The sequence below is a fragment of the Neovison vison genome, chromosome 4 (genome assembly GCF_020171115.1).
Source record: "Neovison vison isolate M4711 chromosome 4, ASM_NN_V1, whole genome shotgun sequence".
Classification (NCBI taxonomy): Eukaryota; Metazoa; Chordata; class Mammalia; order Carnivora; family Mustelidae; genus Neogale; species Neogale vison.
This window is the reverse complement of record NC_058094.1, coordinates 64,208,395-64,232,396: the sequence shown is the minus strand read 5'-3', so window position 1 is coordinate 64,232,396 and position 24,002 is coordinate 64,208,395. Positions and strand designations below refer to the sequence as shown.

The window sequence follows — 24,002 nt, the reverse complement described above, 5'->3', positions numbered from 1 at the left end:
GACAGCAAATGGTAGCTGTGCATTTGCCATTAGACCCTCCGATGTCTCCTGCATTGAGTACAGTATCTGTCAGGACACAGAGTGATGCCTGCTTGAAGGCATGAGGTAGGCAGCCCGGGGTGGGGGGTGGGGGGGACTCTATTTCCCCTACATTCATGGCCTGCAAGAGATAGAAGTACTCAGATGATGTAGACCACTTATATAGAATTAATTCAATTAGGAAATAATTTATTCTATTTTGAAAAGCATAATTTTAGCAAATTTCTGGACTACCATTCATGATAAGTGTAGAAAATGCAGTCTTTTTAAAAAAAAAATTATAATGAGGGGTGCCTGGGTGGCTCAGTCCGTTGATTGTCTGCCTTTGGCTCCGGTCATGATCCCAGGGTCCTGGCATCAAGCCCCATATTAGGCTCCCTGCTTGGTGCAGAGTCTGCTTCTGCCTCTCCTTTGGACTTGTGCTCTCTGTCATTATACCTGTCTGTCTCTCTCAAATAAATAAAATCTTTAAAAAATTATAATGAACACTAATTCCTTCATTATCATATCAAATTGATATAGTCATATCAAAATCCCTAAATATTTGCTAAGCACGTATGCTGGGTGTTATGCCCAGTAGAAGGGTACAGGGTACAGTGTTGAGGTGTGGAGTGTGAGGGGGTATGTGAGAGATGTGAGGAGGTGGTAGGGCAATTTTGCTTCTGAATTGAGTCCTTAAGGATGAAGAAAAGTCATCTCTGCTTAAGGTAAGAGAGTTTTAAAAAAGTAAGAAAATGTAAATAACATTTTAGTCAAGGATCCTATACTTTTTTGTTTTTGTTCATTTTTACTGTTCATCAATGTGTTAATTGGAAGGATAGTAAGGAATGTTAATCTAAACAGGACAAGTGGGGAAGCAAATACACACACCACAACACTCCAAAAATTCTATATAAATAAATATCCTGATCAAAATCCTGAATAACTTAAATGGTGTTGATTGATATGATTTTGAACAGGACTAGCTTATTTCACTGAAAATCTGGAATCTTCACATATGGGTATTTCTTCCTATAGATGAAAGAGAATTCTTACTTAGTTAAACACAGTTGACAGAGGGCTTAATAAATGATTTACACACAGGGTGATCAGATGCGTACAAGTATACTAGTCATGAATTGAAACAATTCCTCCTCCATAACATAAAAAAAAGGCATCTTATCCTTACATTTGCAGTTCATCATTAAAATGTGATTGTCAGAGTGGAAATAAATGATTCCATTTTAAAGTCTTGCTGTGCAATTGATAAAATATAAAATTTTATTATTATTATTTTGCATTTTTCTTACAACCAAGATCCTTAAAGCTGATTTTAAAAATGGAAGTTAAACCTTGTACCATCTGTAGGAAAGTTTTGTAATGTCTCTGTCCCTGTACATTTTCTACCATCAGTCTATGGAGGTGCTGGGACAGGGAGGTTGATTAGCTCACTTTAAGAAGTTTGCAAACTTAAAAATGTTGCTTGCCTTGAACATGATGCTAAATCTATGTAGTTTTTCCAAAATTTAAACCTAAACCAGACCAAATCTTGTATGTGTTCAGAGAAATAAAGACAAGGCGCAATGGATAGAACGTGGACTCCGGAGTTCTAAAAACCCAAGGTCAAATATAGCCGTTTTTAGCTCTAAGATACTGTGCAAGAAATGTGGTTTCTCTGAACTTGGTATTTTCACTCATAAAAGCAACTCTGTACGATTGCATGAAGAATGAACTGAGATCATTTATAGGTAAGGTGCAAAAAATCGTAGCTATTGAACTTGGTCACAGTTGTTCTACATTGCCATTGGTTTTTGGATTGAAATAGCCCAACAGGGTATGATTCAGTCAGTCAGCAGACATGGACAGAGTGCCCGCTGGGTGCCAAGCATTCTGAGGGCCCTGGGAACAAATGGTGATGAGGCCCTGCCTTTGTCCTCCAGGAGCTTCCAGTCTCTTCCAGAGATCAGGACAGACTGTGTACTTCCGCCAACCCAGGGTGGGCGTCACCATGGCAGGAGGGAGAGTCACAGGGATAAGGCAGCTTGTTTTTATTTTTGTTTATGCTTTTAAATTCTCCTTTTTATATGAACAATAAAACAGACTTGCTTTTCTCCCCCATGCATTTGTTTTTGTGTTGGCTCAGAGGTTTTGGGTCTGCCTACCCTTTGTATTGTAACAGCAGATTCTCAAGCTCAGCTAGAGTCAGGACAGGAACACAGGATGACTTCCTCATGAAGCTGAATTCAAGCCATACTTGTTGGCTGGGATTTTCAGGCTGGAACATCCTCTCCTAAAACGAGTGATGTATGAACATACTTGCATTAGTTCTGAGAAATCAGGGAGTTTAGTATCACTGTTAAGAACTATCTATCTTTTCTGCGCTTTGCAGAGTCTGTTAACTTTATTCCAAATTCAGGCAGGAAGAGTTATAAGGGATTGTGGCGGCTCGCTGTCTGCGTGGGAACGTGGGGCCTTTCAGAATTACACTTCCTTTCCAAAGCAGAGATGATGTAGAGCATGCAAATGATTCTTAGACTTATTTTCTTATACTGTTGTTAGGCTCACTCATTTAAATAGTGCACTGTATTTAACAGGTAGGCTTCCTTACTATGTGGTCATAATTTTCCTCAAAGGTTGGAATTTGTTCTGAACTCAGTGGTAAAGACTATTGAACATAGAGTTACTTTTCCTGTAACTATTTTTAGCAACAATGCTACAACTATGAAAATAATATAAAGATAAAAAATAATTATTTTAGCTTTAACTATTTTGCATTTCCAAGAAAAGTGCCAGAGCTTTTGAAAAAAGCAATATTTAAAAATTTCTTTTTTAAAAAATTGTTATATTAGACACCATAAAATACATCATTAGTTTTTGATGTAGTGTTTCATGATTCATTGTCTGCTTATAACACCCAGTGCTCCATCCTCCAAACCCCTCCCTTCTAAAACCCTCAGTTTGCTTCCCAGAATTCATAGTCTGTCATGGTTTGTCTCCCACTCCAATATCCCCCCCTTCATTTTTCCCTTCCTTCTCTTAATGTCCTCCATGCTACTCCTTATGTTCCACTAATAAGTGAAACCATATGATAATTGACTTTCTCTGCTACACATACACACACATACAGAGTCTATATTTCTTTAAACCATTCTAATATTTGCACATGCATAACCAAATTTACTTTTTTTAACCCATTATATACACATTGATTTTATTTAGGGAGGAAAAAACATTAAATTATCAGTCTAAAGTTAACATCTACTACATTTGCAAGAGAATACTTCACTTCCATTCAGATGAAAAAAAAAAAAAACAATGGAGAATCTGGCCTTCCTCTGTGTGGGAGGAGTGAAAATTAGAAAACCTGTAAGTTACAGTTTTCTTATTCTTCCACACAAGTCCCCTTGTTTCAGAACCATCCCCCTCCAACATCTGGAACCTCAATAACCAGTCTGCCAAAAGTGAGAGTTCTCCCAAGATTAAATTCCTAAAAGACTCCTTGTCTGTGAAATTATGAAAGCATGGATAAGCCCCTTGTTCATATGTGTTGGGCCTATTGAATTTACACATACATGTAGTAGTAAATAAGTGGTGTCTTTGACTATCAGTAGAAAATACAGATAAACTTAACCTTTGACTTTTCTGGATTCTTTTCAGGTTATCTTGTTGTTAAGGTCTGAGGGTTTGCGTCCCTCCAAAATTCCCGTGTTAAAATCCTCATACCCAAAGTGATACCATTAGGAGCTGAGGCCTTTGAGAGGTGGTACCTTTGGGAGATGACTGGCTTTCAACCCCTGAGTGAGTTTAATGCTCTTATAAAAGACATCCAAGAGAGCTCCCTTGCTCCTTCCACTATGCAAATATATAATTAGAAGTCTGCAACCCAAAAGAAGGTCCTCACTGGCCACGCTGGCACCCTTGGATTTCCAGCTTCCAGAACTATGAGAAATAAATATTTGTAAGATACAAATAGATACTTGTATCTTATAAATAAAATACCCAGTTTATAGTATTTTGTTATAGCAGCCCAAAAGAATTAAAATGCTTGGAAAGGCACATTTGTTTTAAGTCAGCTGAATTCTTAGTTAAGATTTTGAGAAGATTGACAGATAAAACTATTCTTAGAGAATGATTTAGTGTAACAGTGAAATAATATGCTATCCTGACCTCTGGGCTTAGTGCATCTGTTCTTTCAACAGACGTTCTTTGACCATCTTCTACTGTAAAGTATTCTTTGAGGTACTGGGCATCCAAAAATGAAAGATATACTTCATAGCATTAAAGAGGTGATGGTATGATGGTAAAGGCAGCTGAATGAACAGACTTTGTGAGAGCACAGAAATGCTCTGATATGTAAACACACAGCATGGACATGGGAGGGGGAGCCATTTAATGGAGCCCACAGGGTGAAGAGTGATCAAAGACAGCTTCCAGAAGAAGGTGGCCTCTGGGTTGATGGCTAAGTGAGTTCTTGTGGATGTTCACTACTGGAGGGAAAGAAAAGTCTGCCTGGGAGCCCACATGCAGTTAAGCACAGCTGGAGAATTAGATGGCAAAAGGGCAATGGGTAGAGCGAAGGCCATGGTCTTGGAGTGCTGGCTCTTAATCAAAGTGGGAATGATTTATTGAGGGCCTAGCACCGTAATGCATAATATCCATGGGCATGGATATTTCCCCTAATCTTTCAATTGAAAGCATTCTTACTCTTTTTCTACTCTCTTCACAACTGAAAAAAAAGAGAGAGACTTGCAGAGTCTAAGGGACTTGACCCAAAGGTCACATGCCGAATGAATGATACACACACACACACTCACACACACACACACACACACACACACACACACACAGAGTCAGACTTAATCTTGTCTCCAAAGCCAATACTTTTTCTACTGATTTGGGTGCTTGGCTTCCCAGGAGTATTGAATGACATGTTTATATCCTGAAAGTCTTGAAGAGACACTTTATGATTCTAACATTTGCCCTTATGCCCTACCCCTGGCAGAAATGAAATAATTTATCTGGGCATGAAGTTTTTGCAATATTGCTTCATAAATTCTCATAAGAACGTAATGCAAGCTTTGATGATTTACAGTAAGGTTGTTTTTTGTTTTTGTTGTTGTTGCTGTTTTTTCCTTAAGTTACTTTACATGTACTTGAATGGGTTCATTGTCCAGAACAAGAATTTACATTCAGGTTTAGTGTAAGTAATTTGTTTGGTTGACCCTAGATTAGCAAAACTAAGGAGTAGAAAATTATAGATAGAGGAATTGACGGAACTGGAATAAGAGTCCAGATAGGGACTTAATTCAACCTCAGTCACAGTCTATACATTCAATTTGACTAATGCAATTGATTTCATTCTCTATCTTCTAGAAAGAACATAGGGATCAAGACCATAAAATTCAAAACCTGGCTCTACTTTGGAATTTCCTTAGTCTGTTTCTTTGTCTGTAAAATAGAAATTTTTAATTGACATGAATATTATGAGGATTGAGCACAGAGCCACATGTGTGGTCTGTAGTAGCTACAAGATAAAGACCATTCTATTCTCCCTTCCTTTTTCAGATAACACAGTCAAAAGCAAGGCTAGCTATTGAAGGTTTATACCTCATTGTCCTGAATTAAATACAACAGGGTTGGGGTGCCTGGGTGGCTCAGTGGGTTAAACTCTGCCTTCGGCTCAGGTCATGATCCCAGAGTCCTGGGATTGAGCCTTGCAGCCCATCGGGCTCTCTGCTCAGCAGGGAGCCTGCTTTCCTCTCTCTCTCTGCCTGCCTCTCTGCCTACTTGTGATCTCTGCCCATCAAATAAATAAATCAAATCTTTAAAAAAAATGCAATAGAGTTATAATTGTGGGAAACAAAGCCAGTCTGATTCTATCCCTTTGCTGCCAATATGCCTCAGTGTAGATGCCCAGGATGGGAACTCTAGGAAGAGATCAGGTTTCCTAAGAGAAGGAAATATGAAAGCTCAATGTGAGACTATAAGGCAACATCTTCCTCAATGAAGAACTCCTGCTGTAGCTTACTATCTCATTTTGCTCCCAAGATTTCAGGCAACAGCCTTTCCTGAAACTTCTTGCTCCCACCCATATTTTATTACTCTGCAACAATGCCTCCTCATTTGGAGAGAAAAATCTGCCTCCATGAAACATTTATCTATATCCCCCACTTTTGCTCTCTGAAACAAGAAAGAACTCTGTTTTCCTCTCCATCTTTTAAATCTTCTGTTAGTTAAATATCTCACTCTTTCTTTACATCTTCTGTCCTTATGATGAAAAGTAAATGACTTCTTTAAATATTCTTTATGTCACATTCTTACTAGACTTTTCTCCACCTTAATCATCTCTCCTTACAACATACCCAGCCAAAGCACAACACTCTAACCAAGTCAGCTGCGTACAATCTATTAACTCGAAGGAGCTGATTGTGATTTATAAACCATGCCTACTATTGAAATAACTTTGCAGTAGTTTTCATTGCACTGCTATACACACTAATGTTGTAGTTAGTTAGTAGTTAGTGAGTTAGTAGTTTAGTTACTTAAATATTCCCTCCTTTTTCATATGAACTGCCATCTGGCTACCTTTTTATAATGCTATATGTGATCTTTTAACTAACATAGCAGCATATTTAACGATTAGTTTAACTAGGTTAGTTTCATCTTCTTGAAAAGCTTGAAAATGTGTTGCTGTGTTTTGCTTTATCTCACCTGCCACTGAAGCTTTTCTCCTCCACAAAAGTAGCCAACATTTGTCTCTGTCACCTCCTTGGTTGGAGTATATGTTGCGTGATTGTATGTCGTGGTCAGCGCTGAGGCCAGCGCTCAGCTGAGTGAGATGAAAGCTTCTCAGTAATCTAAGGCAAAACTCTATGTGACAGTACCTTGATTAGCTATATTTGTGTTGTCTCCAAAGGGCATTTGGGAGGAGTAAAGAGAACTGTTTCCCAGGAGATTTGTGATCTTTAAAAATACCAAGCCTGCCTTCTCATGACTCAGCTTTTTTAAACTGGTATGTTTAACTAACTGGCAGTGACCATAAGATGAGCTACATTGAACTTCTAACTTGCAGTATTGCTCTGGATATGAGACAGGGCTAAGTAGTTTGGCTTTGAAGTGCCTTGTCAAAAAGTACCCAGGATTCCAGGTGTTTATTTCAATTAACGTTGAGAGTATGTAAAATTAGGGTACACATGTTATAAGAATTATTTTTTTCTCTTGAAATTTCTGGCTTTTAGATTCCCAGACCTGGCAGCAAATCTTTTTGGCTTCTCTGCTTCTGATCCTAGCTGTTGTCACAAAATGCAAACACATGCAAAAACATTGTAATAAACCTCAATGTTCAGTCATGTTCAGTAAGACTTCAAAAGATGTTTGCTTTGAACATGGTTCTAAAGATGGGCATACCTTCATGAGAATGGAAGATATCTTCTTACTCTCTGTGATGTGGTTTGGCCCTTTTCAAGGCCCCAAAGTAAGCTTTGTTCTGTAAGGCACATTAAATTTACTTTTTGGACTAAGAATTAACATAGAAATTTCTTCTTATAGAACATCTTGGGGCTCTACTTCCCAAAGGGGCAAGGGTTTTAGACCACAAAGAGAAAACAGTACCGCATCAAAGAGACTTGGAGCATCATTATGAGCTCCATGTTCTATGCCCTGCCTTAGATTTAATCAAGCATTCAAATTGTGGTTCCCAAGTTTGTGCGTGTTGCTGATCCGCATAAACTCTGGTAGCACTTCATAGTTCACAATAATGTGAGACAAGGCGGAAGAAGTGTGGTATACCCTACAGTTAGCAGAATCTGATTGCAAGGGCATCTTTGGTAAACAGGCCCTTCCACATCCTTTTCCACTTTGTTTCCTTTTAAAGTTTTATCCAGCTTGCTTGGTGATCACACTGCAAAGCATTCTGCCTATCCTAGAGAGAACTGTGCCTCTGATCTTTCCTCAGATAGACCATTTTAGATGGTGAGGCTGAAGGTCTGTTTTTTGATAGGGCAATTTCATTGAATCTCACTCATTTATTGTTATTCTTATAGTCTATTCTTAGTTTATTTTTGTTTATCTATGTTTTAGGATCATTGTCCACATCAAACACACACTCACACACACACACACACACCCCAGAACCCATTTTTAAAGTATCTTTCTTTAGTTCATATTTGAACCATATTTTCTGTGGACCCTAAAAAGATCTAAAATATGACCTTTCTCCCCATCTCTTGCTATTAGAATCTCCATGATTCTGTCATTTCTAAAATATTCAAGACTTTTACAGTCTTTGTCTTCCTATGTTTCTAACCACATTTTCTAACTATCTCTTGATAACTTGGCACCTTAAATTAAAAATATATGCCTTTTGTAATAATCCTCATTCATTCAAAAAAATACTTTGGAGTGACTCTCAGATGCCAAGATGCCTGCATTAAGTGCTACAGATACTAAAGAGATGGAAGTGTCTACTGTCAGAGAGCTTCCATGGTGTCCTTAGTCTAGCTCCAGGCTGTGCCCCCTGCATGAGATGAGGAGTCCCTCAGTCAAGGGACTATATCTACTTGGAGCCTGACCATATGCTTTGTACAGGATCTTGGAGTCTTCTGCCCAAAAGATTGAAACCTTCTTCCTGAGCCTCCATGGCTTCTTTCTTTTGTTCATCCCTCCCCAAGAGCTCAGTTGCCAAGCCTGAGGTGTGGACAAGCAGCAGCTATCTGGGAGGGTATAAATGAGCTTGGAGAGGCAGGCAGGGATATCTAAACATATATTCACAAAGCCCCTGGTGGTACAGCATGGGATGGGGGAAAAGAGAGGCAAGAATATGGCACTAGGGTCAGCACTGCCTTCCTGCTGTCCCTTTTCTGCCCAGTTACGGCGCAGAACTTGAAGGACTATAAGAATTTTGAATTTGAAGCTAGCCTTCCAAATCTGTTTGAAAGTCAGAATATATTTTATTTCATAGCTTGTTGGCATTGTGGACCTCTGCTTGACCTCTTGCCTCAGGCCCGCAAATGTTAAAGGTGTGTCTGTGGAGTTGACAATGTAGTGGACTGGCCGAGGCAGTCAGTGTGGTAATTTCTCTAATTTTAGGGAATCATGGGAACACATGGAAAGAGCAACCCAAATGTGTGGGTCAGGGGAGTCCTCTTGGAATGAGAAGTACTGCACTTAGCCTTGTCAAGAGTAGAATCTTGCTAGGCGACATCAGGAAGTAGGCATGAAATGCACAGAGGAATGGCTTGAGTAGGGAAGAGGGACAGGAGGAAGGACAGAGAGACAAAGAGACAGAGGTGCTGACTGTATTGGGATCTGGAGTTTACTCAGTATGACTGGATTATTTGGGGACACTCTTTTTTTTTTTTTTTTTTTAAGGTTTTGTCTTATTTATTTATTTGAGAGAGAGAGAGAGAGTGAGAGAGCCCGCAAGAGTGGGGTGAGGGACAGAGTGAGAAGCAGACTCCCTGCTGAGCAGGGAGCCCGATATGGGACTCGATCCCAGGACTCCAGGATCATGACCTGAGCTGAAGGCAGCTGCTTAACTGACTGAGCCACCCAGGTGCCCCTATTTGGGGACACTCTTGAGTTGAAGAAGAGATGGTCAAGAATTAAGTCCTATTAAGGATGCTGTCTTATTCCCTTTTCTCAACAATTTCTCTTCATTTGTGTCATTTGCTTCTTTCTAGTTCTAATGTCCAGTCTTGTAAAAGTCCTCTTTCTCTCACCATCAGCCAACCTTAAGTTACTGCTGAAGATTTATTTGTACATGAAGTCCTTTGGTAATTACCTGTCATTGAAAGTATAAGATCCTTGTAATTAAAGTGACACCAAAATAAGACTAGAGAAATGAGAAATTAACATGTGGTTTCCCCACAGCCGGGTCCCCTTTCCAGCTATCTCCTTGAAAAATTAAGCGTATCTCTAATTTTCTTACCTTGCATAGTAGCAGGTTGGCTTTCTCAGTCTTTCATTCACTGAAAACCTCCTAATACTAGTACTAACACTTATTATCCTGATTAATAATGATAACAGCTAGGCTTTCAATCTTGTTTTCTGTGCTTTATCAACATTATTTCACGTAGTCCTCATTGTAACCCATGAGATGCACATGGTGTTGTCACCATTTACTGAAGAAGAAATTGAGACCCAGGGAAGTTATATAATTTGTCCCATGCACATAGTATTTGTGGCAGAACTGGGGTGTGAGCCCATAGTTGCTTGACTCCAAAGCCTGTTCTCGTGCCTCCTGAGGACATCATTTTTTTTACCACCTTCTGATAGTATGTCAAATCAAGGCCAAGTCTTAGTCCAGTGACCAACTCATATTAAACAAGAAATGCTATACATAAACACAGGAGGCAAGTTCAGACATAATAGTGGGAATTGTCTTTTCAAATTATCCTAGAGACTATAGGCAAAACTCCAGAGTCAGTAATTGGGATACTTTGAATAAATACCACCTCTATCTTCCCCTCTAAGTCACTTTTCTTATTTATTTGGAGGTCACCTCTTGGAAAATTGATTATGTTCCAACATATTTCCTCCAAGCAAGTCACAACTCTCCTAGTGACACTGTTTATGACATCAGCTGCCAAGTTTGTGACTGGCTAGATAATGTTACTTCATACATTTTATTTATTTGGTTTGAAACTTAATTCTGTAGATTACATTCCCCTTGGACCACTTAAGGAATCAATTAAAACATAAGGAAATCAACCTCCTTTAAATAAATGTTTTAAGGAATAAAAATACACTTTTAACGCAGTACTTCTGCACTATACTGCCTACATTTGTTTACATTTACAAGTCAGTGAAAAAGAATTTTTCTTATTCCATAGTCCTATGATGTTTTTTAAATAATGTAAGAGTGTCTGAAATATGAAACTGGTCTTTCTGTTGCTGAATTAAAAAATCAGAGATAATGTTGGAGGAAACACAAAATTATTTGTGTCCATGATCTGTAAGAGAAATAGGTTTCTTTCAATGTAGAGAAATGCCTAGTATTGTTACTTATCTAAAAAAAATCAATCACTGTTTTTTTTAAATTAAGGAAACATGGGCTGAGAACAGGAGAGGAATAAAAGTCTTGGTATTTCATGAGCACTGGGTATCAGTTTTCCTGCCTGCTCCCATTTGAGTCACAGTTCAGGAAGTTGGCCATCTTAGCCATTTAGCCATTTTGCAAAGACACAAGTTAATTTAATTTTAAAAGAATACATTGTATGTTTGGTTTAAATTATGACGCTGACATTCATATTTCATTGACCTTAGAGAATTTATACAGGTACTTTACAGATTCCAAAGCGACATCTATTGATTTTTTTAAAAGCTTAATGGAAGAGAATTTAAAGGCGTAATTATTTCGAATGGTAAAAATCAAAATTGCCAACTGATTTTTATGAGGTCAGTGTTATAATTAGATTAGCTTAAGATTGAATCAGAACAATGAGAATTTTCTTTAACTACTTGTCTAGATATATAACCAATAATTACTTCGTTACATGCACCTAAAGATTTGGATCAATGAGAGCTTAGATGTAGCCAATAGTAAATAGAGCATTATAACATTTCACTCTAATTTTTAAAGAGTTTCCCTTTACATCTGTAACTTTATAGCTTAATATTAGAATTGGCTGCTTTTTAATTTTATTTAGCTTTTGTTACAAAATAGAACACAAATATACAGAATCACCTAAATGAAACTTATGGCTTCATGACTTATTATAATGACACTACTACCCACATTAAGAAATAGAATTTTGCTAGACAACTGAGAAATCCCTCTACTGTACCCTGTCCCAGTCACAACCTCTGCCTCTCCCCATAAATAACAACTATCCTAACTTTTATTAGCATCTGTTCCTTCCATTTTAAAAGTAGCTTTATCACTCAAAGATGCACCTATTGACATTATTGTCAACTTTGCCAACTTTTTAAAATCAGGTATGTCTTTAAATCTCTTTTAATCTATGAAATAAGATAAGCATAAGTTAAACATAAGATGTCCCAAGCTTATGTTTTACATATACTGCACCAAACATGGACTAAACCAATGTTTTTTGAAAAACCCCTCGTTTCCTCTAGTGAGAAACAGTATTTCTAGATCACAGTCTAGACACTAGGGATGCTCATTGCTACTGGGTTGGTCATTATTTTTAGCCCTTTTGAGTGGGCAGTTAGTTCATACTGACACTTTGAATTCAGATTAGAGAATACCAAGACTTTAATTTAATCTCTTATTATTATATCTTTATCTCTTTCTTTTTCATACCCACAATTTTGATATTCAATGATAAAAGTGATATTAGAATTAATATAGTCCATAATAACTTATTTGTTTTAAAGCATTACACCCAACAGTCTCAGTCCATCTACCAATATGAATACCGAAAACAAAAAAATGCATATGCTTTTTCTATTCTCTCTCAATTTTTTAATAATTGTACAAAATCCACATTGTCAGAGTAGATAGCTAATTCATAACATATTCTCCCCTTTCAAACTGCCATGTGGCCTCAGGACAGGTTAACTCTGTAGTTAATGCTCACCATCCATTCATATGTGTAGGCATTTTGGTTTTTTGAAACTCATTCTCTACCAGATTCCTGGGCTCACATTTTCTTTCCTTCAGTATCTTTACTTTTCTACTGGCATACATTGCTATTGTTAAAATTTAATGATAATCTAAATTCCCCCATATATCATGTGATCTCTTTTTCTAAATGCCCAAAGGACTTTTTCTTTTTCTTTAAAATACAATAAATTTGCTAGAATTTATCTTTTGGTAGTCAGACTGTCTGGCTAACTATTGTCAGATATGCTGTTCAGTATGTAATTTGTTATTATTATTTCAGGGAAATTTTCTGGAATTACAATTTTTTGCATCTATTCTGTTCCCTTGCTTTTGTTTCCTTCTTTAGGGTCTTCTATTATCTGTAGTTGACCCTTGGGCAACATGGGTTCAAACCATGTGTAGAGCGACTTACATAGGGATTTTTTTCCCCCATAAATATAGTACAGTGCTGTAAGTGTATTTTCTCTTCCTTACCGTTTTTAAAAAAAATTATTTATTTGGCAGACAGAGATCACAAGTAGGCAGAGAGGCAGGCAGAGAGAGAGAGAGGGTGAAGCAGGGTCCCTGCCGAGCAGAGAGCCTGATGCGGGGCTCAATCCCAGGATCCTAAGATCATGACCTGAGCCAAAGGCAGAGGCTTAAACCACTGAGCCCCCCAGGCGCCCCTCTTCCTTACCATTTTCTTTCTTTCTTTTTTTTTTTTTAAAGATTTATTTATTTATTTATTTATTTGACAGAGAGATCACAAGTAGACAGAGAGGCAGGCAGAGAGAGAGAGAGCGAGAGGGAGAGGGAAGCAGGCTCCCTGCTGAGCAGAGAGCCCAATGCAGGACTCGATCCCAGGACCCCCAGATCATGACCTGAGCCGAAGGCAGCGACTTAACCCACTGAGCCACCCAGGCGCCCTTCCTTACCATTTTCTTAATAATATTTTCTTTTCTCTAGCTTACTTCATTGCAAGAATACAGCACATAATACATATCACATATAAAATATGTGTTAATTGACTGTTTATATTATGGGCAAGGCTTCTGGTCAACAATGAACTATTAGAACTTAAGTTATGGGTGACACAAAAGTTATACATCTATTTTTGACTGGAACAGAGGGAAGGGGTTAGCACCCTTAACCCCTGCGTCATTCAAGAGTCAACTCTATATCATCTTTTACCTATCTTCAGTATTTATCACTTACCCTAAAATGTTGTTTTAAAAATCCCTTTTTAAATTTCTTTTTGATTAAAAATTTTCCCTATCTTTTTTTTTTTACATTCCGATTCTCCTCAGACATTATCTGTTGTGTTTGTTTCATCTTGTGTTTCTTGCATTTTAGTCTTTATTTCTCAGTTTTTTTTAATGTGGTTTTCCTTAATTCTGTATCTCATTATATTTTTAAAAGGTCAATTTTGAATATTTCCATTTTTCATGTTATGATAATAGTCACCCATAACACTCAGTTACCAAAAAATAATAAAAATATACTTAATAATACCTATTTTTCATATTTCAAGGTAAAAATTCTATTAATAACTACTTATAAATCCTAATTAATCAGCAGCTTCTTCAGTGGGTTTTGTTTTGTTTTTTAACTTTTTAAAAAAGATTTTATTTATTTATTTGTCAGAGAGAGAGAGAGCACAAACAGGGGGATTGGCAGATAGAGGCAGAGAGAGAAGTAGGCTGTCTGCTGAGCAGGGAGCCTGATGTGGGCCTCAATCCCAGGACCCTGGGATCATTACCTGAGCTGAAGGCTCAGGTGACTGACTGAGTCACCCAGGTGTCCCTTCAATGGATTTGTTAAACAAGCATTCAGTAATAATTTCCTCATTTAATCATTTTAAAAAGCGATTTACTTCTTTTATCCCATTATTTATAAATTTTGAATTGTATAGTCTCTGCAGAGATCCAGAGCACATAAGATCTACAGATTGTTTATTTATTCATTCGTTCTCCATTTTGTCAGGCCCAGCACCAGGACATAGGAAGCAAAAATTAATAAAAATAATTTTTGCTCTCCAAGAACTTAAACAGGAAAGACTGAGCAAATAACCAGTGATTATAATAGAATGTGATACGTGTTTTGATAAAGATGTCATGGTATCAAAGGAACACATAGAAATTTGAGTAAAGGGGCCAGGGCAAGAAGCAGGAAAACCAATAGGTGGGGGATCAATAGAGATACAGACATTTGCGAAATAATAACACTGCACTTGACTGGAAATTTCGCATATTCTTACACATTCACTATGTCATATGAAACACTACCCTGTGGTTCTCTAAGTTTTATCTATGAAGAAACTCTGCTTCAGAAGAAAAGTTGACTCTCCAAGATCTTACAGCTGATAGTTTGCTCGTTTGGCACATTAAACCATTTTATTTTTATTTTTATTTTTTCAAAAGATTTTATTTATTTGAGAGAGAGAGAGAGAGAGAATGTGTGCACAAGTGGGAGAGGGGCAGAGGAAGAAAGAGAAAGACAAGCAGACTCCCCACTGACATGGAGTTATGTCAGGGCATGAGGCTTGATCAGCCGCTTAACTGACTGAGCCACTCAGACGTCCCTAATCATTTTAGAAAGAATGAATGAATACTACTTTCTGCATATGGTAATAGTGAAACAGTATTAATCATTGATATGATAAGTTCATCAACATATCAGAGAAGACACGTGTGACTAGTATAATAATCATTGAAGGTCAAAAGGATTTTCCTAAAATCAATTGACCAATAATATAATATATATCTCTGTCTGTTCTACAAGTCAGTGCAATTAAATATCATTAACACTAGCCATCCATTCTTTTTTTTTTTTTTTAACATTTTATTTATTATTTGACAGAGAAAGAAAGAGAGAGGTCACAACTAGGCAGAGCGGCAGGCAGAGAGAGAGGAGGAAGCAGGCTCCCCACTGAGCAGAGAGCCCGATGTGGGGCTTGATACCAGGACCCTGAGATCATGACCTAAACCAAAGACAGGAGCCTAACCCACTGAGCCACCCAGGCGCCCCCTAGTCATCCATTCTTATAGCTGTACCCTCTCATCCTGTCCCTTCTCTTGCCCAAAATCTGCTGATAAAAGTTACCACTCTCTCAAGCAGGGAGCCTTTCATTACTGGCTTTTCATTTCCCCCTCTTTTTTGTTTCACAGGAGATTAAAGGAAAGAAAAGAATAAAATGTTTTTTCCCTCATTTTTGCAACTGAATTGTTACTTTTCAGAAGATAAGAAGGAACACTAAAACACCTTAAATTATTTAAAATTTTACATTATTAGGGTGCCTGGATGGCTCAGTGGGTTAAAGCCTCTGCCTTTGGCTCATGTCATGAGCCCAGGGCACGTCACATCCTGCTTCCCCTTCTGTCTCTCTGCCTGACTCTCTGCCTACTTGTGATCTCCCTCTCTGTGTCAAATAAATAAATAAAATCTTTAAAAAAAATTTAACATTATTAGTGATAATCATTAATTCCATAATTGCTCCTGCCTTTTTCCTTTTTTTTTTTAATAGTAAGTCTCTAAGGCAAAGGCATTACCATAAGGGAATTATTTAGTTTAACATTAAAAAAAAATTGGAAGAAAAATGTAAATTTCTTCATTTTAGTTTAACAGTTAGATATATGCTTAGGGATTGAGTATTATTTGTCCCTTCCGAGGGGACAAATTTGACTTCTGATCATGCCTTAGATTGCTGATTTCTAGTGCAGATATAACCTGCAGCATCCATGGAACTTAAAGACAGAGTGAATCATAACATCTTATCTTAAAATGTCAGTCTTTTTTTTTTTTTTTTTAAGATTTTATTTATTTATTTGACAGACAGAGATCACAAGCAGGCAGACAGGCAGGCAGAGAGAGGGAGAGGAGGAAGCAGGCTCCCTGCAGAGCAGAGAGCCCGATGCGGGACTCGATCCCAGGACCCTGAGATCATGACCTGAGCCGAAGGCAGCGGCTTAACCCACTGAGCCACCCAGGCGCCCCAAAATGTCAGTCTTTTAACTCTTAGCAATGCTAAACAGTCAGGTATCTCTTCTATTGGATAAAGGTGTTATTTTCAGAGAAAGAAATATCTGCACTAGTGCAACATTTACTCACAAGATCGTGGGCAAAATTTCAGAAAAAAAGAAATTTAACTTAATATGAAAAATATCAGGGCCAATTAGAAACAGTACTTGTTAATATATGAGTCTGAAGGCAAGTATAACTATTAAGTTATTGACTATTGAAAGAATTTTGAGCTTTCCAAAAATTTCTGAATTACAAACTACTGTACCCAGCTTTTTACTGATTGGAAATAGATCACTGCCTATTTTCTTAGACATCAATAGTAACTCCTGCCTGTAGAATGTGCTGGAATTTGGAAAGCTGAACTTCAATTTCTTTAACATCTGCCAGAAATTCAATAATCCTGTGTAATAAAAATTAGAAAACACAACATATGACCATCATATTAACAGCTGTATTATAGGAAATTGTAGTATAAAATTAGGAAATGATGTATGATATTAATACCTCTCTTTCTAAAAATAGACTATATTTCTGTGCATAGTCTAATTAGTGGTCTTCATTGTAATCCTTGTGGTTTCATGTATTTGCTGTATTGTGTCTGGGCCCCCACATAAAATCTTCCTTTCTTATAAGAGTGCTCCTCTTTATGCAGCTCCTTTATCTGGCTCATTGACTAAGTCTTTAAGACTAAGATTAAAAATAATTTCCAGGGTGCCTGGGTGGCTCAGTGGGTTAAACTCTGCCTTCGGCTCAGGTCATGATCTCAGGGTCCTAGGATTGAGCCCCATATCAGGCTCTCTGCTCAGTGGGGAGCCTGCTTCCCCCCTCCCTCTGCCTGCCTCTCTGCCTACTTGTGATCTCTCTCTGTCAAATAAATAAATAAAATAAAATAAAATAAATAATAATTTCCACTTGGAAATTCCTAAATTCCTCTACTTTGTCTTTTTGATCACATATATGCAATGACTACAAAAACTTCTAGCACATGAGAATTCTCAATACTTATTAAATAAATGAATTAAATAAGTTCTCAATCCTTATTAAATAAATGAAAGGCTAGGTGCCCTTTCCTCATTTTTTTCCTCATAGCACCTTGAGTTCACCTATGTCAAGTAACACTTGCTCTATATTCGAATAACTTGTATATCTCTCTTCTTAAAGTATACTTTTTATGGTAGGGATGAGTTCTTGTTCACCTCTTTGTCTCCACACCTAGTGCAGTATGTGGCGTTGGTAGGTGCTTAATAAATACTTTGGAATAAATAATGGGTGACATTTACGTGTCCCTGGGAGTTTATATATGCCTTGGCCATTCCTATCAAGCAATCTTTTCTCCTACATGTTCTTCTTAAGAGCATGCTTTCTGTGTTAGGATTATTGTTTAATTTCATTCATAAAAGCGGGAAGAAAGAGCATTCTGGTGAAATTAGGGTTTTCGTGAAAATTTCTTTGGAAGAAATTCATACCAAAGGCCTAAGACATAAAACATTTGTCAATAAATATATTCTATGTAAAAGTGGAAGCTTATATGTATTTTATCTAAGGATTTGTAAGAGGTGAGCAGAAAATACTGATTTAAGTAAGAGAAGCATGGGATAGTAAAAAATGGTATTGGATTCAAGAGAATGTGAGCCTAGTCTAGCTTAGTATATTCTAGCCTAGTATGTTCTGTGAGCCTAGTCTAGCTAGTATATACTAGCCTAGCCTAGTATATTCTGTTTCACTGAGAATATTTTCTTAAACGAAAAATAAAAAGGGGAGCCTCAAGAGCCTCACCTCTAACAGCCACAATCCCATGCTAAATGGTAAACCGTAATCAGACCAGTTTTTCTTTATTTTCTCTCTCTGAGTTTTTGCATTTGGATAATTTTGATTTACTTCTGAATGATTATCAAAATATTATGTTGTTGAATGACTTGATATTTAAAATGCCAGTTTTTTAAAATTTAGAATAGGATGACCTTAGTTGACAACCGTGTGCTTTGAAAGGGATTTTATTTCATTAGCGCCCCCAGCAGGGGAAGGAGGGAAGATCAGCATCAGCATTTCAACAGTCCCATGTTGGAAATGGGGAACTCCAGACAGTCATACTGAATAGAGCCTCTTGATGGGAGCCACCCTATTCCCACCCTAAGAATTAGAGAGCCTGACATCTTGTTCTTTGTTTCGTTCACTTGGCCCTGTGCCAGATTTGTAATCCTCTCTGCAAAGTGTTGGCTTCCTTAGTATTTTCCTCTGAGTCTTTTTACTTCGTGGTCCTCATTCATCAGTGCCACCCAGGTCAGTGATTTCTGAATGGAAGTTACAGCCTAACTCCAGTCTGTGTGGCCTTTGAAACAAATGGTGTTGTGTGGGTTTCTCCTTTTCTGTGGTGCAGACACTGAAAAGTACCTGGCACTGTGGGAAGAAACAAGCCTGTCAAGAAGCCCTATAGTGTACACAGTGCCTTGGTTTTATCTGACCATCAGGAAAACCCTCAGTCATACCCAGGTCATACCATAAGACTGTAAGTGTCCAGACAAATTGGGAAAACCCTTGCATTCTAGGTCTAAGGAAACAAATAGCCCTCTTCAGTGAGTAAGCAGGGGCTGCTCTCTAAGCCCTCACTGTGACCCCTCAGATGTACAGAAGTCAACCAGTCAGGCCTCCTACACTGGCCCCTCCAGAAAGCAGATCCATGCCAGCCAGTCATTTGCCACCTTGTCTTCTTACCCCTAGCAACTCAGACTAAGGGGGGGGGGAGAAAGGGTGCAGCGGTTGCTATTAGTACACAAAAGACAGGTTCTGTCATAGGGAAGAGCCAAACTGGAAGAGTCCACAGCATTCTTTCTAGACTCATTGTCCAAATAAAGGGAGATAGTATAGCAAGTTCAGCTAGAAAAAGCAGTTTATCTGAAGAAAATTTCTAGCCTTCTTCGTATGCTTTGAGTTAAATTCCTCACAGTTTGGGGGTTTTATATGGATTTGATTTTTCCCAATAGTTGATATTTTAGCTTAAGTAAATATAACTGCCCTATCTCTACAAGTGTCTTATCCATTGAAAAGTCCGCAAGCTTGGAAGCATTTGGAAATATTTAAACTATAGCGTATGAATTTATTTTATTTTATTTAAAGATTTTACTTATTTATTTGACAAAGAGAAACACAGCTAGAAAGGGAACACAGCAGGGGGTATAGCAGAGGGAGAAACAGGCTTCCTGCTGAGCAGGGAGCCCAATGTGGGGCTGGATCCCAGGACCCAGGGATCATGACCTGAGCTGAAAGTAGATGCTTAATGACTGAGCCACCCAGGCACCCCTAGCATACGAATTTTTCACCAGTGGAAACCATGATTTGGAAAAAATAATATATATATCTGTGATTTCTAAGCATTTAGGGAAATCAGCACTTTATTTTTAGCTTTATTTTTTGTTTGAAATGAGCATTCTTTATATTTTTATTTTTGAACCATCTCAAAATGCTTTGGAATATACATCACAGTTTTTAGAAAATAAAGTACACTTAATTTTTTTTTTTTTTTTTGATGTTTTAAACTTTTCATTTCAGTGAGATAGAGAAGTGTCAGAGTTGAGTCAGGTCCCAGCAGAGCTTTGACTATACCAAGCCCCTTGAATTTACACACTTTCCTAAGCCCCTATGGCTTTTAGGGTTTTTACATATCAGATTGGCTTGAGGATGTCTTGCCCTTAAGCTGTAGTGAAAAACCAGTCAATTGAGGTAATATATGGAGAGTCTTTGAAATATAAAAAAAGAATGTCCTTGAAAAATTAGAAACAAATGTAAGCTCCATTCACACTTACTTAGTTATCTTATAAACATATATGTTCTCCTAGAATTTATCTTTTTATCATATCTCAGAATTTATGTCCAAATATCTCTGGCCACATTGTATAAAAATATAACTTATTCAAACTAATGAGTTGTTTGACCATTTCGACTACCAATGTTTAGATGAATTTGGGATATATATTTAATTTGATGTTGAATTTCTATGATTTAAATCTCAGTGATTACTAGTGCCCAGTGAAGGTCTAGTAAAAAGCACAAATAATGGAGAATTTACTAAAAATGTACAAGCGAGGTGAGAAAGGCTGCATATAAACATTGGAGAAAGGACAGGTTAATGATCTATACTCTCCCCATAAAAATATTTTTAAGTCCATGTGTTAGATCTTCATACAGATTTATAGAATACGGAATGAGTGATTTTTTTCTTAATCTAACTTTAAGAACATATTTATAAACTAGTAACAGAAAATTTTATCCATTTCTTTTAGTATTCTATCCTAAAATTTAGTTAGCTATTCCTAGTGGTTATTTGTTTATGTGACTTAAAATCCACTTAAGAGAAATATTGTTGCCTTGAAAAAATTATTTCCTTCAGAGGAGAAAGTTGCCAAACTGACTACCCCATAAATATCAACTGAGATGGTGGGAAAACAGTAAGGATTTGGTGTTGTTCCCAGGTTTCACTACTCTCCATGATTCATCTTCCATCGTTTTCTTTCTCTTTCCTCTGATTTTTTCAACTTCTTTTCCTCTTTGCCTCTAGGGAGAAGTCTCCAGTGGAGGACAGTCACTGAAAAACTATGCGGAAGAAGTGAGTTTTAAAGTAGCTTTGTAACATAGTCTGAAGTCAGTCTGCCATGTAGGACGAATATTCACTTGGGATCTCTCCATCTGCTGTAGGATTTCCAGTCTATAGCAATTCACTGGTCATGCCCACAAAACCAGGATAATAAATAACATGTTATCAAAATGTTTTTTCCCTCATTGATAGAGGGAAGCCTTATAACAACAGTCATCCTGAAAATGAAGGCAAAACTGCACAAACCTAGGGATGTCATATATTTCCACTCACAAACATTTGTTGATATCCTAATAAATGAGAAACATGTGTACATAATAATAAGATATTATCATTGCTCTTATGGAAAGAACAATTTGTACCAAAATGGCTTTCATTCATGTGATAAATGCTCATCAAGGACATTACTTGTGCAGGCCATTAAGCAAAGTGCTCTCTTGACAAATAAAATATATGGTAGATTTTTGTTAGGAAACCATTTAGACGTCTGGATTTATTTTGGAGATATCCAAGGGTGCTCTGTGTCACAGGATGTGTCTTTGGAGTGTCTGCAAATGGTATTTGGGAACTTACAGATTCTATCTGTGGATAGAATCCATAAAACTTGATCTGAAGCCAAAACACAGGGGTCACTAAATTAGGCATCTGAATCTGTTGTAGGTGAAGGGAACTGGGAAATAGTTTGGTGATGATGTTGTGGAAGTACCAAATATTTGGTTTGAATATTGCTCCTCAGAAATAAAGAATCCAGTTCTCTAAATATTTTAGTCTTGTGTGCATGCATCCATTCCAAGCCCAGTTTGAGTGGCTTACTGAATGTGCCACTGAAAATTTATTCAGAACAGTGTACACACACTTAAACTCACACTTACTTCCAAATACCACTCGGAAAGGAAAATCAGAGTGCCTAGCACCCCTTTGAGTCTCTAACATATTCCATTTGCATGTTTGGAGGTGGTTCAAGTTTTGTTAAAGGCACATGGAGAAGAGATAATGAAAGGAAATAACCAGGTTGATTTTCTGGGTTCAGGTTAGGAAAATCGAAATATATGGTGTGAAAAAATTGCAGGGTTAGAGAACCAACTTTCAATTTAGTTTAATCAGTTTGATGCAGAGATTGAGTAGAATATATTAAAGCAATTAATGTTGCCAAAGGGAGGCAGACACTGTTTTCAATGTGCACCAGCGGAATTTCTCTTTAGGATTCTGTGATCGCTGAAGCTCCTGGCTCAGCATTTCTCTGCAGGGAACCTGATGCGGGGCTTGATCTCAGGACCCTGGGATCATGACCTGAGCAGAAAGCAGATCTTTAACTGACTGAATCTCCCAGGTGCCCTGGAACTTTATAAATAAATCTTATTTTAATTTTATAGTTCTTATCCAGGAAGAAGATCCTTATTTTCTCTGTTATTATGAATGTGCAATCTAAAATACATATTTTACAGAGTTGTGAATGCTTAATGTGAGAACAGGGTTAAGAATTTGTGCCTTTTTATTGGAGGTTCTGGCAGGGCATTGCTGCTCAATGTGGTTCTCTGATAAGGAACATGGACAATATATAGGGGATTGGAAGAAACGCAAAATCACCCCAGATCCAGATAATCTAAATTTGAATTCTAACAAGATCCCTGTGTGATTCAAAGTACCCTGAAGTTCGAGAAGCTCTGCCTTAATGTGTTCTTTCAATGTTAGTTCTAGACAGTGACTACATACATCATGGAAAACCCCCAATTTTTATAATATAGGTAAAGAGGAAAATTCTATTAATACATTTCTGAGTTTTATTTGTTCATTTACTCTAAAAAGCAAAATTTGTGATTGCTTAGGGGTATAAAATCTCTAACTTAAGAGAATCATCACCTACTTTGAGTTTAAGATTACAAGAATGTGCGAACTGCCCATAATCATTTTTTGGGGGGGTTCGGTATCACAGAGGGTTTTTACCTATTATTGGTCGATGTTTAGATTTTTAACCTTTTTTTTTCAACCAGCAAATGATCATTCTTTACAATGAAACTATAAATATGACCTTAATTAGTGAACTATTAGCTCATTACTAGTTGGCTTCTTTCTGTAGATATTAATGCATTTGGTCTTTAGGAAATATATACTCAAATTCTTCTCCATTGAGGACATGTTGAGAATATGAGCCATAAAATGATAGTTGCTTTTTCCCCCCACTTGTGCTCTTATTTCAATTTTGCTCTCTTTCTGCATGTTAGTCGAACCAGCAAACAATAAGGAAAAATATTTATAAATGTTAGAAGCATTGAAGTTAAAACAGTGCTAGCAAACATTTGCTTTTATTTAGTATACACTAAAACTCAAATAAACCATAGTGTTTACATTTTTAATATATTTAACATTTCTTCTTAAAGTTTAGGCAACTCTTTGCAGATCAAAGTCTGGTTTTTTTTTTTTAATTTAGTCTTATAATTAGACAGAATTATAACCACATGACATTAGACAATATTGTTTAGACCTAAATCGAGACTAGAGACAATAGAATTTCCTCTACGAAAACTAAGATGGAATTTCCATTCTATATTTTCTGGGGTTTAATGTATTATTTTTCCAGAATAGAATTTGTATTATTTTAAAGATTTTATTTATTTATATGAGAGAGAGAGTGAGAGAGAGCATGAGCAGGGTAAGGGGCAGAGGGAGAAGCAGACTCCCTGCTGAGCAGGGAGCCTGACATGGGGGACAGTCCCAGGACCCCAGGATCATGACCTGAGCAGAAGGCAGATTCTTACCAACTGAGTCACCCAGGTGCCCCTAGAATTGGATTTGTATTTTTACCAAATAAAAATGAGCTATTTTCTAATA

At 37.3% G+C, this 24,002-nt stretch overlaps 1 protein-coding gene across 2 annotated transcripts in view; it reads left to right on the top strand.

Annotated features, from left to right (window-relative positions):
* Nucleotides 1–24,002, top strand: part of C4H8orf34 (chromosome 4 C8orf34 homolog) — a 378,696-nt gene that overhangs the window by 323,433 nt on the left and 31,261 nt on the right. For both annotated transcript variants that reach the window (XM_044245487.1, XM_044245488.1), the window contains exon 11: nucleotides 21,138–21,185. In XM_044245487.1, coding sequence (XP_044101422.1) covers nucleotides 21,138–21,185 — 48 coding nt within the window. The remainder of the gene's footprint in view (nucleotides 1–21,137; nucleotides 21,186–24,002) is intronic.